This window comes from Artemia sp. Qi Xiang Cuo, chromosome 3, assembly GCF_049724085.1.
Source record: "Artemia sp. Qi Xiang Cuo chromosome 3, ASM4972408v1, whole genome shotgun sequence".
In the NCBI taxonomy this organism is placed as follows: domain Eukaryota; kingdom Metazoa; phylum Arthropoda; class Branchiopoda; order Anostraca; family Artemiidae; genus Artemia; species Artemia sp. Qi Xiang Cuo.
The window spans coordinates 12960497-12976024 of record NC_142796.1 but is presented as its reverse complement, the minus strand read 5'-3'; the positions used below and the strand labels follow the sequence as shown (position 1 = coordinate 12976024).

At 35.0% G+C, this 15528-nt stretch overlaps 2 protein-coding genes across 6 annotated transcripts in view; both read left to right on the top strand.

The window, feature by feature from the left end:
- Nucleotides 1-15092, top strand: part of Cap-D2 (CAP-D2 condensin subunit) — a 215665-nt gene extending 200573 nt beyond the window's left edge. For all 5 annotated transcript variants that reach the window (XM_089108481.1, XM_089108484.1, XM_089108483.1 and 2 more), the window contains exon 20: nt 14856-15092. In XM_089108481.1, the coding sequence (XP_088964607.1) occupies nt 14856-14926 (71 nt within the window). In that variant the 3' untranslated portion in view covers nt 14927-15092. The remainder of the gene's footprint in view (nt 1-14855) is intronic.
- LOC148953779 (palmitoyltransferase ZDHHC6-like) lies at nt 11902-13333 on the top strand. The gene is given in 2 exon segments (XM_089086814.1): nt 11902-13053; nt 13055-13333. Coding segments are annotated over 2 exon segments (1158 nt in total). The 5' UTR covers nt 11902-12174.
- Nucleotides 15093-15528: the final 436 nt, after the last annotated feature.

The window sequence follows — 15528 nt, the reverse complement described above, 5'->3', positions numbered from 1 at the left end:
GTTCTTATCCAGAGAATGTGTTTCTATTTCGGTTAGTTCCTATTTTTTCTAGTCAAGATACAGGAAAAAACTGCATTTTTGTAAAATTTAGAGGGACCTTTATTTCAAATTCTTGAACGAAATTGACCAAACATATTTTTGAAATCCAGTATGTTATTGTTGCTGCCAATTGGCCCCCAAAATTGAGCATGCGACTTTTAGCTCTATTTTAATATAAATTTATTATTTTAGTTATTTTAAAATTTCCTTCAGAGAATTTTGTATATTGTCCTACATAAACATTTCTTGTATTTTAGCATAAAAATAAAGAAAATCATAAACGTTTTTAAATAATTTGCACTTTATTTGTTTATAAGAATCCTCTTAAACTGAATACAAGAAGAGCTAGTTATTAATATTATTATTCCATGAATACAACAGGTAATTATTGCGACGGTCAGAGTCGAACCTGAGTACTGTAGAATGAAACGTATGGTCCTATCCACTACGCTGTCATAGAGTGATAGGTATTATTCTTCCATTATATTGAAGAGCTGAGTACTTGTGTACGGTATGCGCTGTATTTAACCGTATTTTTACGCTTTTTGCATTTTACTATGTATGGTATATTTGACCACCCTGGTCTAGTTTCATTTATTGAATTTATGCTTTGTATGCGTAATATTTTAGTAACTTTTTTTTTTGCTTTGTGCGGTCTTGCCCCCCCCCCCCTCACCCTACCATCCAATTTGCCTTATATATAATAAATTAATCGATGGAAATATACGATATATGATGTTTTTAACCATTTTGGTTTAATTTCTTTTGACGCTGCTTTTTTTGCTTTTATTTTTGCTTAATGCTTTTTTTTATTATGTATGGACTAATTAGCCGTCTTGATTCAGTTTTATTAATTCAGCTTTTATTTTTATTTACACTTTGTGCTTTTTATTAAATTATAGATTGTTATCATACCACGGGTGTCCATAAGCTGAATTCCAGGGGGGGGCAACCTCGTCTAATTGGCACTTTTAATGCTATATGATAGTAATCTCAGAACAAAAATATAAAAATAAGGCAGCATCATTCAGCCAGGGGGGCGGGGAGCCCCCTGCCCCCCCCCCTTATGGGTGCCCATGTGTCATATATTAACGATTATCAAATATATTTCTTTTTTATAAGTGTCACGAAAAAAAGCATCGAATTCTCGAACCTTATGTTATTTAGCATGAATCAATATTGAAAATGCTCTTTGCGCTGCTATAATATTTATTTACCAGATTAGTAAAATATCTACAGGCTCAAGCCCGAAAAAGGGGGGAAGAGGAGTATTCTAAGGTCTACTGGGGGGGGGGGGGCAGTTGAAACTTAGCCTCTCTAAAAAAAATTGAATCTATTAGAGCTTGTATAAATTTTTTTTTCAGAAAATTTGTTTCTATTCCAGATAGATGAAAGCGTTTTTCTTGGCCTTAAAATCGGCAAATTTTGGTCACTTTTAACAATCTTTGACCTTGAATCTATTAATATATTTGTAAAGAAAAGTAATAATAAAAAATTTGTGGATATGTTGCTATTTTGAAAGTTGAAATTTGTTAAATTAGCTGAAAAAAAAGTAGAGTAAATACAAAATTTGATAGTTTTGGAATAAACTTATTTTTCTAAATCGGAAAATAATTTTGCTAATTAAATAAAATTTTTAGGAATAAATCTAGAGCCTAAATTAATCTAAATCCTAAACGCAGAGATTATAATGTTGATTTTTGGGTTTAAGTGGCTTTGGCCACGTCCCAATTCTTTGTAAGCGTGGCTTCGCTTCACTTAGCGTACCTTTGCTTTCAGGGAGCCAAAACTTAATTGGATGAACTAATAGAAAAAGAAATTAGTCAGCATAGTCAATTTTTTTTTCTTACCACTAGTAAATATGAGTGTTTTTGAGTTTTTTTTTATGAGTGTTTTTATTTTTTTAATTTGAGTGACATTTGTAATGAGGTTCAATTGTTTTCTAAACGCTTTAATTTATATCCGTCGCTTTAGGGGATTCGAAACGAAACTACAAACCTGTTTACAAGTATGGTATTCATGATACATATATAGGCTACCTATGCTTGTTATTGTTTTGATGGAGAGGTAGGCTTGGTCGAAGCATGACGGTTTCTAGGCTTCATTCTGCTTCATGCCTCAAGGCTTCATACATGATAATGCTATATATATATATATATATATATATATATATATATATATATATATATATATATATATATATATATATATATATATATATATATATATATATATATATATATATATATATATATATATATATATATATATATATATATATACATATATATATATATATATATATATATATATATATATATATATATATATATGTGTTTGTGTGCATAGATTATCATGTATGAAGCCTATCCCCCCCCCCCGAGGAAAATACTTCCTGGAAATTCCTCCTCCTCCCCCCCCCCCACACTGGGAAATTAGGTTTTCCAAATTTGGGAATTTTATTTGAGTTTTTTTTTTATTATTCGTTGAGAAGTGCTATGGAAAGGGAAATAGAGGAATTACACCATAAGTATCTTAAAAACTTGAACTTCTGCAATTTTTGGCAGTTGCGGGCGCCAAATTAAATAAAAGGAAGAAGAAAAAAATGTAGGCGCAAAATCATAAAATTAAGCTAACAATATATGGCACCAAAAAGTTTTTAGCTTTCCTTTGAAAGGATAGTTGGTTTTGGGAACCAACAAATTCTTATCGTTTTAAGTTTTTACGGACGAAAGCGTCGTCAAATTCTACAAGTTTGTTTTCTTATGTTCCAAGTTTAAAACTACCACAAATCACCATTATTTAATAAATGAAACCCTTCAGGTTCTGAGAGATGTTAAAGAAAAGTTGAAGATTGGATATGCGAAAATTGTACCTAACCGTAGAAAATATTCACGCCGAGCTTTAGCTAAAATGTATTCCACATGTTTTGACTTTTCTGTCTTGTTTTTGAGTGGAATGTTTTCGTTATTGAATAAGAATGACTTGTGACTTGTGTTGTGTGTTTTGTCTGTGATTAAGGTTTAAGTTATCTATGTTTCTGTGTATTTGATTTTTCTTCCTTTTTAGTATAAGTTACTCCGCTTGTTTTGTTTAAAAGTGGGTTATAAATTAATTATTATTATTATTAAAATAAACAGAAATTGCAATAGATAACCCAGACAACCCTCACGCCTTCAAAAAAAAAAAAAAAAAAAGAAAAAAAAAAAAAAGTGTACCTATTCTCAGTTTAATATACATATTCTGATATTTATTCCTTATAGTCTTAATACTTCTTTATTTATTAAGTCAAAAGTGAAAACATTTAAAATGTGTTTTGTTAAGTCCAAATTATGTTCTGGTCTCGATAAGGCGGGGGGGTTGTCACCCCTACTTATGTTAATTTTTGGTCGTTTTGAGCTTGTCTCGGTTATTCATTTAATTTCTTTTCGCTTTGGATCTAATTTGTTTTTTGATAATGATTTGTAATTGTTTTGCCCTTGGAAAATTATTTGATCTTATATCTACTTATTTTCGCCCTAATAGTGCTTTTTACTATTCTTTGACAAACTTGTTTTGTGGAAAAAGTTTTTCAAAAAATTAAACAAGAAAAACGGGTTTTAAATTCTATAAAGCAGTGAATACAAAACACTTGATTAAACAAAAATACTCCGAATATTTCGGCCCCACATCCGGGAGTAAATGGAAAAGCAATGTGGTCTAAGAAATTATTTAGGAAAAAGTTTTTAATTTAATTTCTGTTCTTTTTTTATTGACATAGTCTTTTTCATGAAAAAAACAACATTTATTTCTTCTTTTTTTTAGACTCCATAGTTTTTGACTTTGAAGATTATTTGGCTTTATTTCTTCTCATTTTTGGTTTAATGAAGCTCTTTACTTATCTTTAGAAAGTTTGTTCCGTATGTTTCCCATTAACAAATACTATTTGTAAGTAATTAAAAAAAAAAAAAAACAAGTTTTTCAACTGAAAGTTAGGAGCAAGGTCAAAACTTAAAACGAACAGAAATTATTACGTATATGAAAGTGGTTGCCTCTTTCTCAAGACCTCACTCCATTCTTAAAGAATCAGGACAAAAAGTCAAAACTTTAGCGTAAAGAGCAAGGTCTTGAGGAGGGGTCAACGTCTTTCATACACGTACTAATTTCTGTTCGTTTTAAGTTTTAATGTTGTTCTAGTTTAATTTCTGTTCGTTTTTAAATATTAACGGGAAATCCGACTCCTCCTCCATGAAAAATTCCTTCTCCGTGCGGGAAATTCCTCCGTGAAAAGTTCTTTTCACGTAAAATACCCCCCACCCCCGGTGAAATTTCCCCCAGATAATTCCATTCTAGCTGAAAATTCCTCCCGAAAATTTCACGTGGATGAACTGGGGTGAAAGATTCTTCTAAGCTCCCTTTCATTTGAAAAAGACTTTAATTTATGATTGTTTTTAAAATAATGCCGGTAATTCCTTCCTCCGTGGAAAAGTTTTCCAGCAAAAGGGTATTTTCCAGCAAAGTTTTTTTTTCTTTGGGGGGGGGGGGTACAAAAGAAACTTCAAAACCCCTCAAAAATGTGAAATACTCTATGTTGATATCTACTCTCTTAATACGGAGGGAGTATGAGAACATTTCTGGTCTACGCTGTTATTATGAAAGTAAAGACTAAAGAGTAACATCAAATCCCAAAATAAGCAGAATATATTGCGTATAGGAGGGGACTGCCTTTTCCTCATCCATACCTGCACCCCATGGTCGCATAAACTTCGGATTGTTCTCATTAGAACAGAAATTGAGAGTTCTAGTCCTTTTTTTAAGGTCCAAAGGGATTAGAAACCAACCAGCCGCCGGGGGGTGGCATTTTCTGAGGGGGATTTTCCGTGTTTTTTTTCCACGGGGGATATTTTCCGTGGTGCTATTTTCCGGGGGGTATTTTCTGTGGAGGGGTATTCGCACGGAATTATGATTAATGGATAATTCTTCTGGGCTTGGTCTGTTTTGACGGGCGTTTTCGGGCTGAAAAACTGCTTCCAAGCTAATTTATCTACTATGGGTTGCCTTCCTGTAATAGCATAATATTTGTAGGCATAAATATATAATGAGTCGGAAATAATAGGCTTGAGACTGTCTGTGCAGGATTTCGACTTTTGTTGATAGAAGAACTTCGCCGAGTGCTGAAAACCATGTTGTGACCAAGATGGGCCCACGATTGCACGAAGCCTCCATTCATACTGGAGGTCCCAGGGACTTCTTCCTGTCTGGTTCTAAGCCGGCGTAAGCGCTTCGGTGCAGACTTGAGAGGATATGTTGATCCCCGTCCTGCACTGGTATTTGGGATCATTGCTTTTACTGGGGCCAAAGTAATTTCAATGATTTAAAGAACATGAAAATTGGAACTTGGAATATTACGACGTTAAAAATGACTATCTTATCGACATTTTGACTGACGAATTCAGACGATTCGAACTGGACTTATTAGAAGTTTCAGAAAGTCCTATCCCAGGAGTGGGAAGCCAGAAATTAGGTGATATAGAATTTGTTTACTCAGGCACGAAGGATGGGGTACATAGACAGGGAGTAGAGCTCATTATGAATAAGAAAGCTGCCAAGTCTTGTTTAGGCTGGGAAGGTATTAATAATAGAATACTGATTGCTCATTTTATGCCTAAAAAGTTCAGGTTATCAGTTATAGTAGTATATGCCCCTGTAGAACCGACTGATGGAGATATTAGTGACTCAGCTGAATTTTACTTACAGTTACAGGAGCAAATAGACTGGGTCCCAGGTAGAAATATGGTGTTTTTACTTGGAGATTTTAACGCCCAGGTCGGTAGGGATTAGGATATAGGTTATACTAGCCTAGGTAAATTTGGTGTAGGAAAAGAAAACAGTAATGACTACAGACTTTTGCAGTTTTGTAGGTATAATAATCTCAGGCCTCCCACTGGGTTCATAATTATGAAAAAAGTTCATATTTTTAACCTAGGTTCATAAATGGTTCATAATTTAGAAAAAAAGGTTCATAAAGTTCATATTTTTCTTGTCGTCAGCTGAAAAGCACTTGCAGTTGCTGTCTTTTTCCTGATAAAGGACAAGCAAAGCAAATGTATGTGCAAGAGTTTTATTTAAAACGTTTCAAACTATAACACTCAGCATGTTTTGTGAACATACATTTTCTTCTGTTCAAAAAGATATTGTTACATCTAACTTGGTTCCTATATTGCCCTCATATCTTCTTTTACTAAGCTATCTTTTAGTCTTTTCCTTTTTCTGGCTTGAGTCTTTGCTACCTTCATAGAGTTTTCTAGTAGTAATATTCCTAAATAGTTGATTTAAGCTTATGAGCTGTAACATAACTTCTTGGCCGAAGATCATAAGTTGATTGATTATTCTTTTTTTTTCTTTTTCCTTTTTTTTACATGGATTCACACTAATGCTTTTTGCAAGGACCTTCTACGCGACATTGGATCTTCTTACTTGGCGTTGCTTTACGATGAGACTACAAATGCCAAAGGTGCAAAGGAGTTGAATATCATGATTCGATACTGGTTGGAGACCGAAAAAAGAGTCTCTGTACGCCACCTACAGTCCTTTTTCATAGGACACGCAAACGCGGAAGATTTACACCAGAACCTACTACAAGCTCTAAAGGATGCTAACCTTGATCTCCGTCAAGTCTTGATGCTGGGAAGTGACGGACCTAATGTCAACAAGAAAGTTCGGAGGTTATTTGATTCCGAAATTAGAACTGTGCGCAGCGACCGAGACCTAGGTGACATTGGGACATCCAACATACACATAGTCTACAACGCTTTTTGAAAGGTTTGGACCATTATAGATCCAAAGTTTCCGATTTGGCGATTCGAATTTTCTACTTCTTTAGTAGTTGGCCTGCCTGTTTAGAAGACTTAGGTAACATCCAGGAGAATCTCAAGCTTCCTCTACATCGTTTCCTGGAACATGTGCCAAGTCGGTGGCTAACCCTCGTTTTTTCAGCTGAGAGACTAGATGAGCAATGGGATGCTCTCGGTGAGTATTTCCTGAAATTCATCCTTAAGAAAAGACCAGAATTGATGAAGTCAAGCGGATACCGAGAGTTATCTAGCAGTCTCCAGTGTACCACAACCAAAGCGTTGCTCAGTTCACAGAGTTGTTTCAACGTGAAGAACCACCTTTACATATTCTGTATGACGGAGTGCGTCGACTAGTAGTGATGACCGCCAGCCGTTTTGTCAAGCAAAGTGCTTTGACTGATATTCAGAAGGGAAAAAAAAAACTTTGTCTCAGCTCTCCAATTCAAGGGGGGATTTTCTTACATCCGATAAAGTAGCATGCTGTGACGGCGTGGAAGAATGCCTGTCGAAGGTACAAAAAGTTGATGCTCTGAACTTCAGAAGTAGTGCCAGAACTGCTTACCGGGCTGCTTGTCGCCATTTTGAAGAGAAATCGCTAGGTCAAAGTGCCCTTCAGCATTTCCGGTGCCTGCGGCTGGATGATTCGAATCCTGAGACAAGGGCAACCGATTTGTCGAAAATTGTTGAATTTATGCCTTTCCGTGTGAATACTGAAGCTGCCATTGACGAATGGAACTTGCTCCAGCTGGAACCGAGTTTGCCTAAGAACATGACTTCAGCGAGGATTGATGTTTTATGGAACTCGGATTTTAGTCTGAAAAACCATCAATGACAGACAAAATATCCCCTTGTTTCAAAGATAGTAAAAGCAGTTCTCTGCATGTCGCATGGGAACGCTGACGTTGAACGTGATTTTTCCCGGTCAGGACGGATCATGACCGAGGAAAAATCATTGATGAAAGTCAAAATGCTCAATGCTAGACTGATAGTCTCTGACGCTGTAAAGAAGTTTGAGATCAGGCCCGACATAGTCCCTATTACCAGAGAGCTGTTGAATTTGGGGCGAAATGCTTGCCATAGCTATAAACTGTACCTGGAAGCTGAGCGACCTAGACAGGCTGAAAAGAAGAAAAAGGAAAGAAGAAGGCAAGAGAAGAAGAGGAAAAAAAGAGGATGTTATCTGAGAAGAAGACCATTGAACACCTGGAAAAAGATTTGATTGAGAAGAAGTCATTTGAAAAGGAGAAGAGACAAGCAGCAGAAAGGCTTCTTCAAGAAGCTAATGAGAAGCTAAAAAAAGCCATAGATGCCAAAGACTTTGTAGAAATAAGCCTCGCACAAAGTATGATCGATGCTTTGAGCTGGAAGACGTGCGAAAAAAATGAGGTAGCCAGAGAGGTTCAGTTGGTGCAGAACAGAGTAAACAAACGAAAGTCGTCCTTAATTTCGTCATATTTTGCCAAAAAAAGGAACAAGTAGAGTGGACTATTTTGTACTATTGTATTTTGTACTTTTGTACAAATTAAGCGCATTTAACTGAAATCATGAAAAAAACAAAAAAACAAAAAAAACAAGAAGAATATGTGCACCAGTGATGAAAACACCAACTGCCACTTTTGTGTCCACGGACAGTTTCTGAGGTGCACTTATCGTAAATTTAGGTTCATAATAGGTTCATAAAAAGCACAATCAAAAGTTCATAAAGTTCATATTTTTGTAATCAAAAGTTCATAAAATTCATATTTTTCACAAAAAATCTAGCGGGAGGCCGGTAATCTAGTTATAACCAATACGGTGTTTGGTCATAAAATGGTCCATAAGTTAACATAGTATTCACCTGATGGTAAGACAGCAAACCTTATTATGTTATAGTAAACCGAAGACTGGCAGGATCAATACAAGATACTAGGGTATATTGGAGTGCTGTTATTGATGTTTAAAATAAAGATCACCATTTAGTAGTGTCTAGGGCTGATTTAAAGCTGAAATTTCTGAAGGGTAACTACCTCCCGGGAAGATATGATGTTGGTAGACTCCAGGATGAGAATTTGGAAACTTTCTAGGAACAGTCGAATACTAAACTTGAGAGTTTAAAAGATAATGTGGAAGATGGTTTGAATAATTTTAGAAAAACAATTTGTGAAGTTGCTGATGGTGTCTTAGGGAAGAAAGGATTGAAGCTAGAAATATTAGTGAAAAAGGTATATGTTTAATAAACAGGAGAAGGGGCTTGTACAAAAATTATTTGAGTGATAGATCATATGAAAACAAAAAGAATGTAAAGAAAGTGGAGAAAGCACTAAAATATGAGGAGGTGTGAAGTGGAGGCCATGGGTAAAATTGCCGAGGATCTGGAAGATGCAGCTAGACGGCATAATAGTAAAATATTGTACTGGCATGCTAATGAATTGAGAGGTAGTAGTCAATCTGGACTTGTCTCAGTTAAAGATAGAAACGGGGTCGCAATTAGTGATGCGGAAAGAGTTAAAGAGAGATGGGCAGAACATTTTGAGAATGTGCTAAATTGAGATAATATTGTAGGAAAAGATATAGAGGAAAATGAAAAGAGTTTGTTGATGCCTTGGATGTGAAGGAAGATCTGTTTTGTGAGGAGGAATTAGCAACAGTACTAAAAGGATTAAAGAATAATAAGGCTCCAGGTGATGATAGGGTGGTAAATGAGTTTCTTAAATATGGTGGCTCTGAGGTTGGAAATAAGTCACTGAAGATTATGAATATGATTTTTTGAAAAAGGGGAAGTAACTAGCGATTTTAGGAAAACCTTAATTGAACCACTGTATAAAAAAGGTGATAAGAGTGAGTGTGGTAATTATTGAGGCATTAGTCTGGTCTCTGTAGATAGCAAATTATTTAGTAATATGATATTTTTTAGACTGAGAGATGCTGCAAACAAAGTTTTAAGAGAAGAAAAGTGCGGTTTTTGAAAAGGTAGAGGATGTGTCGACCAAATTTTCACTCTTAGGTTAATAATTAAGAATTGCCTGAGTTGTCAAACACCTTTGGTCCTCAGTTTTATAGATTATGAGCAAAGGGTTCTTTTCTGTTGACAGAAGAGCTTTAGCAAAGGTCTTATCCTTGTATGGTACCAGACAAATACATTAAAGGGATTTGTTCTATGTACGAGAATAACACTGCCGTGGTTAAGTTAGGAAATGAGGTTAGCAGTTGGTTTTCTATTAAATCAGAAGTTAAGCAGGGTTGTGTTCTATCCCCCTTTATATGGATCATTTTGATGGACTTTGTCTTAAGGAGCACAGGAAAGGCAATGGGAGACCACGGAATCAAATGAGGAGGAAAAACTCTCCTGGACTTAGATTTTGCTGATTATCTAAGCATCCTAGATGAAAGCATGAGCAAAATGAATGAACTTTTAGAGGTTTTGCGAGTTCAGGTTACTAGAATAGGTTTGAAAATTAATGTTAAGAATACTAACTCACTAAGGCTAGGAATAGATGAAAATGAAAAGGTGACTTTGGGTAACGAAAAGTCTGATCAGGTGGGCAGTTTCACTTACCTTGGTAGTATTATTAGTAAAGACGGTGGGACCAGTGAAGATGTTAAAAATAGAATAGCCAAGGCTCAAGGTATTTTTCACAGTTAAAAAAGTATGGAAGAATAGGGAGATAAGTGTGCAAACCAAGATTAGAATATTTGAAGGTACAGTGATGATAGTGGTCAAACATGGCTCTGAAGCATGGGCGCTCCGAAAAGTGGATGAAGATTTGCTAAATGTTTTTTTTTTCAGAGAAATTGCGTACGGATGCCTTTGTTCATCCCTCCTGGACACGTTCTGATACTCGCTTTCTCGCTTGTAATTCTCGCTTCTGCTTATCTTCTAACCGCATCTTTCATTGTTCTCGTCGTGGCATATCTTTTACCCACATAATTTTTTTGTTCTTCACTTTCATTTATAATTCGTTCTGCTCCTTGTAGTCGCAAGTATTGTAACCGCATTTTTCTTTGTTCGTCACTTTAGTTTTGACTTGTTTTAATTCTTGCTGGCGCTTATTTTCGAACCAGATGTTTCTTTGTTCTTCATTTTTGTTTTTGACTCGTTGTAATTGTCGCGTACGCAAGTATTCTGACTTTATATCTTGGTTTTTCATTTTCGTTTATCTTTACTTTAAATATTTTTTAATACCCTTTACGTTAGCTGCTGGGATTGGTCTTGTCACTTTTGATTGTCTAGGTTGTTCACTTGTCCTCTAGGCATTATGAAACTACTTTTTTAAATTTAAAACTACTTTTAAACGCCTTTTTTAAATAGACTAATTACATTTTTTTTTTCAATACCTTAGCTGCTCGGATTGGTCATGTAACGTTCGATGGTCTAGGTTGTTCAGTTGTCCTCTAGGTATTATGAAACTACTTAAAACGCCTTTTCTAAATAGACTAATTACACTTGATATCTTATACTTAGCTATGATCCTTTTGTAATTTTGCTTGCGTCATAGATGAAAACGATAGGTTCACTCCTGGGGGGGGGGGGGGGTAGAAAAAATGTAATTTATTCTCTTGACACGTACTCGTAAATATGACGTCAATGAAATGATTTCTCTTTTCAATCATGTTTCTTGTGTAATTTTGCCTTCATCATAGTCACTAAAAGCAATACAAATACTATTGAGTCAAATATGAGACATGAATGCTATTTGAATGTATTCATAAGTATTACGTCACTCACGTGAATCTTCTTTTTTTAAATTAAGGCTCTTATCCAATTTTCTCAAAGTTTTGGCTTATATAGATCGTTTTTGTAGGACAGAAAATCCCAGGATACCAATTATCCTGAAAAAACATGGAGTTTATTTCGAGAAAAAAATCTTTTTTTCTTTTTTCTCGGTACTATCTCTTTAAACGAGCAGTCATTGTATATAATGTCTTTCTCTAAAACGGCTCTATATTTAAAAAAAATTAACATCTTGGGATTTTTTGGCCTAAAAAAAAACATATAGACAGGTCACGAGTTTGAGAAAATTTGTTGAAAGCTTTAATTTTGGAAGGACATTCGACGTTATGTTATATGAGTGATGTCAAAGTGTATTACGTTTATTTACAACTGTTTACAATTTACATCTGTTTATAATTTTTTAAAAGGTTTATAGTGAGAAAAAAAAGTGAAAACTGCAAAAGTATTATTACTTGCAAAGGCATTATTATTTTCAAAATCGTAAAAAGAGAAGCCAAAAGTTTTCAGCTTAAAGAAGATATTGAATGAGAAACATATTGGAGTGGTCAATTTAAAATGCTAAATTGTAGTTAGCAGTTGGTGCTGCTCAGCATGTCTATTCTTAAGCAGTTCTCAAGAATTTTTCACTGGGGTCCATTAATAGCTCTAGTCATAATTAAGTCTATAACTTTCACAGCCCTTAGATACAACGAAAAATGGTGGCCTTTTGATGGAACTCTACCTGTCACATTAAACCTGGTCCTCTTTGTAATAAGCAGTTCATTAACATTGTACCATTTTTTGGCTTCATTGGCCCTTGGACCTGGTTATGTTCCTCCTCAATGGAAACCAGTTTCTCAAAACGATATTTCTTTTCTTCAGTTTTGTAACATATGTAAGGCGTATAAAGCACCTAGATCTCATCATTGTTGTAAGTGTGGAAAATGTATTTTAAAGATGGATCATCATTGCCCTTGGATAAACAATTGCGTTGGGCATTATAATCACGGACATTTTACAGCGTTTTTAGCCTTCGCAGTGATTGGCTGTTCTCATGCAACATTTATATTGCTTTCATATTTAATGATGGTCTTGTTTCAGCCGTGGCAGTATCACTATGCGCCATCTAGTGGCTACATTGGAACGTGGCATATATTTTGGATATTCATCAATATTGGTTTAGCTATAGGTGTCGTTATTGCGGTTGGAATTCTTCTGTTTCTTCAGTTGAGGACAATCTTAAGAAACAGAACCGGTATTGAAGATTGGATACTAGAGAAGGCTGTGGCGAGAAGAAAAGAATCTCAGGATGTTTTTGTTTATCCCTATGATCTCGGAAGAATGGCGAACTGGAATCAGGTAGTCAATTTTTTCTGTACTCCTCTTGGTGATGGAATGTTTTGGCCAACAAAAGCGGGATGTAATCAATATACCTTGACGATCGAACAAATTGAGCAGAAACACTTGAAAAGACTTTGCTCAATCGACTACAAAGGTTATCCGAAGCTATTCTGGCTCGTGGCTCCCAGTTAGTCATGGTCTTAGAGCCGTGTTTTGTCAGCCCTGTACTGAAGAACCAAGGATAAATATCAATTTGGGGGAAATTATCACTGTAACACGCTGGAAAAGGTATTGGTATTATGGAGAGGTGTTTCAGTTTCCGAGAGATATGAAAATTGGATGTCGACGAAGAGGTTGGTTCCCTAAGCGCTGTGTACAGGTGTTAGACTATGCGCCTGGCCCTGCCAAAGAATTTAAGAAGAAGAAATAAGGAGGAGAAGAATAGAGTAAGAAGAAATAAGGAGGAGAAGAAGAAGTAAAGATTTAAATAGAGTGAGTTTCAGCACGCGATGCCTCTGAGCCCTATCAGGCATCGTACCACGATATACTTTGAGATATTTCTAGTGAAATTCTTTTCTAAGTCTCTACATTTTAATAGATGATTTTTGTGCAAAAAGAAAAAAAAAAAAAAGATATTAAGATTAAGATTATGCAGTAATCTTGATTACAGTTTTCAATGCAACCAGTTATATAATGCCTGTAGGAAGACCAAAAAAACGTAAATTTGCAATTGTTACAAGCGATGTTTCTTTGGAACCACCTGAACTACCAAACGTGATAACACCAAGAGAACGGAAAAGAACAAATTAAATCAACAGTGGACAAAAATCTACAACCTAGACCATCATGTAAGACTAGACCAGTAAGGGCAGCTAAAGCAAAGGGCATTGACCAATTGTTATAAGTATTGAAAATCCAAAGTAAAGAAGAAAGAAAAAATGCAACAACGAGCATCATTAATTGAGGAATCATTGTGAGAATATTTGTCTAAACTAAGTCTCAATTTAATGAAGGATCGAGTTATTTAGCTTCAATCAATAGTAAAATTTATACGAAAATTCTCGATCGCCTCCCAGGAGAATACAAATCGTATAAAAGATACGATTCTGTAAAGAAAAATGAGGAACTGAATTTACTCCAGAATTCCTCAATTCAATTGAAACTGCAGATTTACCACCGCTTGACTTAAAATAAAGAAAATGCAATAGTTATGCCTTTGTGTAACTTAGATATTTCATAAGGGATGTGTAATGGGACCCGCCTTATTGTTACTGATTTATGTAACAACATAATTAAGGCGGTTCAGACTGGCCCCAGGAATGCAAAATGGAGGAATTACGAAGTCGTACAGGTAATTAAGTGAAAAAAAAGAGAGAAGAAAATAGAAAAATGACTCTAGGTTGGGTGGATGCGCAGAGTCGCGGTTTTCTGTCAGGCCACGCGTATCTTAAGATTTTTGTCAATAAATTTTATAATTTTCTATATCCTTAACATAATTTCTTTTTTTTTGCGTTTTCTTCTTAGTTGGAGAAATCCTCCCCGTGACATAAACTGATTGCATATGACTCTCTGGAGTTGCTTTATTTCATGTTTAAAACTAGCCTTTTTGTCTGTTTTTATAACAAACGTTTTATTTAGATGTCAAGAAGTGGCATGGGCAATTGTTTTTATTATAAACTTTATTTTCCACGCATTCTTGTAATTTGAATGCGTCGATATAGACTTTTATTAAAAGTCTGTATAGACTTTTATTAAATAAAAGCAGTGTTAACATCATGCGAAGCAAATTATTTGGAGGAAATAGGAGTAGGACAGTCTATACACATGGCAATTTTTTCTGTGTTGAGTGGGGGGGGGGAGTAAATTTATTGATTGAAGTCATTTAAGTATTAGTATGGTATTCTATATCTCTAGTGTCTTATGTTTTCTATACTCACTGGATGCTATTTCAGGTAAAGACCTAAGTAGTTCGTCAAGTTCACCGCCCCCTAGGAAGAAGACGACACGACTCTCAAGAAAATAGTTTATTTTCATTGATTTCTATTCATTTTTAACTGAATTATTTTACAAGTGTTATAACTTAATTCCTGAAGCGAAAATTGTTTGAAAAGCAGATTTTTGGTTGAGGTTTACTTTTTTTTTTTTGCTGAAGTATCTCTAAGTAACTGTAATAAATAAATAAAAGCTTTGTTTGTTAATGTAAACCTTTTAATACTAGCACAACCTTTTTCTTCTAATTCATTAAAGCTAGAATATGCGTTCTGTAGTTTTTCCACTCTCCTGTAGCCTATATTTAATGTTATGTGTCTCCTTAATCTACCCTTAAATTGCAAAAATTAAGAACTGAGATATGTATAGGTATGGAAAATTTAAGGTATATACTGCTATTAATGTAATATACCTGTAACATACTGCCTTTGAAACAGCCAAATCCGCCTTAAGTTACGGTATATTAGAAATATGTTTATTGTGGTTATGAAAATTAGTGGGTAAATCCCTAAGTGAATATACCCATTTAGGTATTTCTTAGGTACCCACTTAGGTTATATCCCTAACCTATAGTTTAGGTTATCCCTAAGTTATAAACTATAGTTATAGTTTAGCTATAGTTTATCCCTAAGCGAA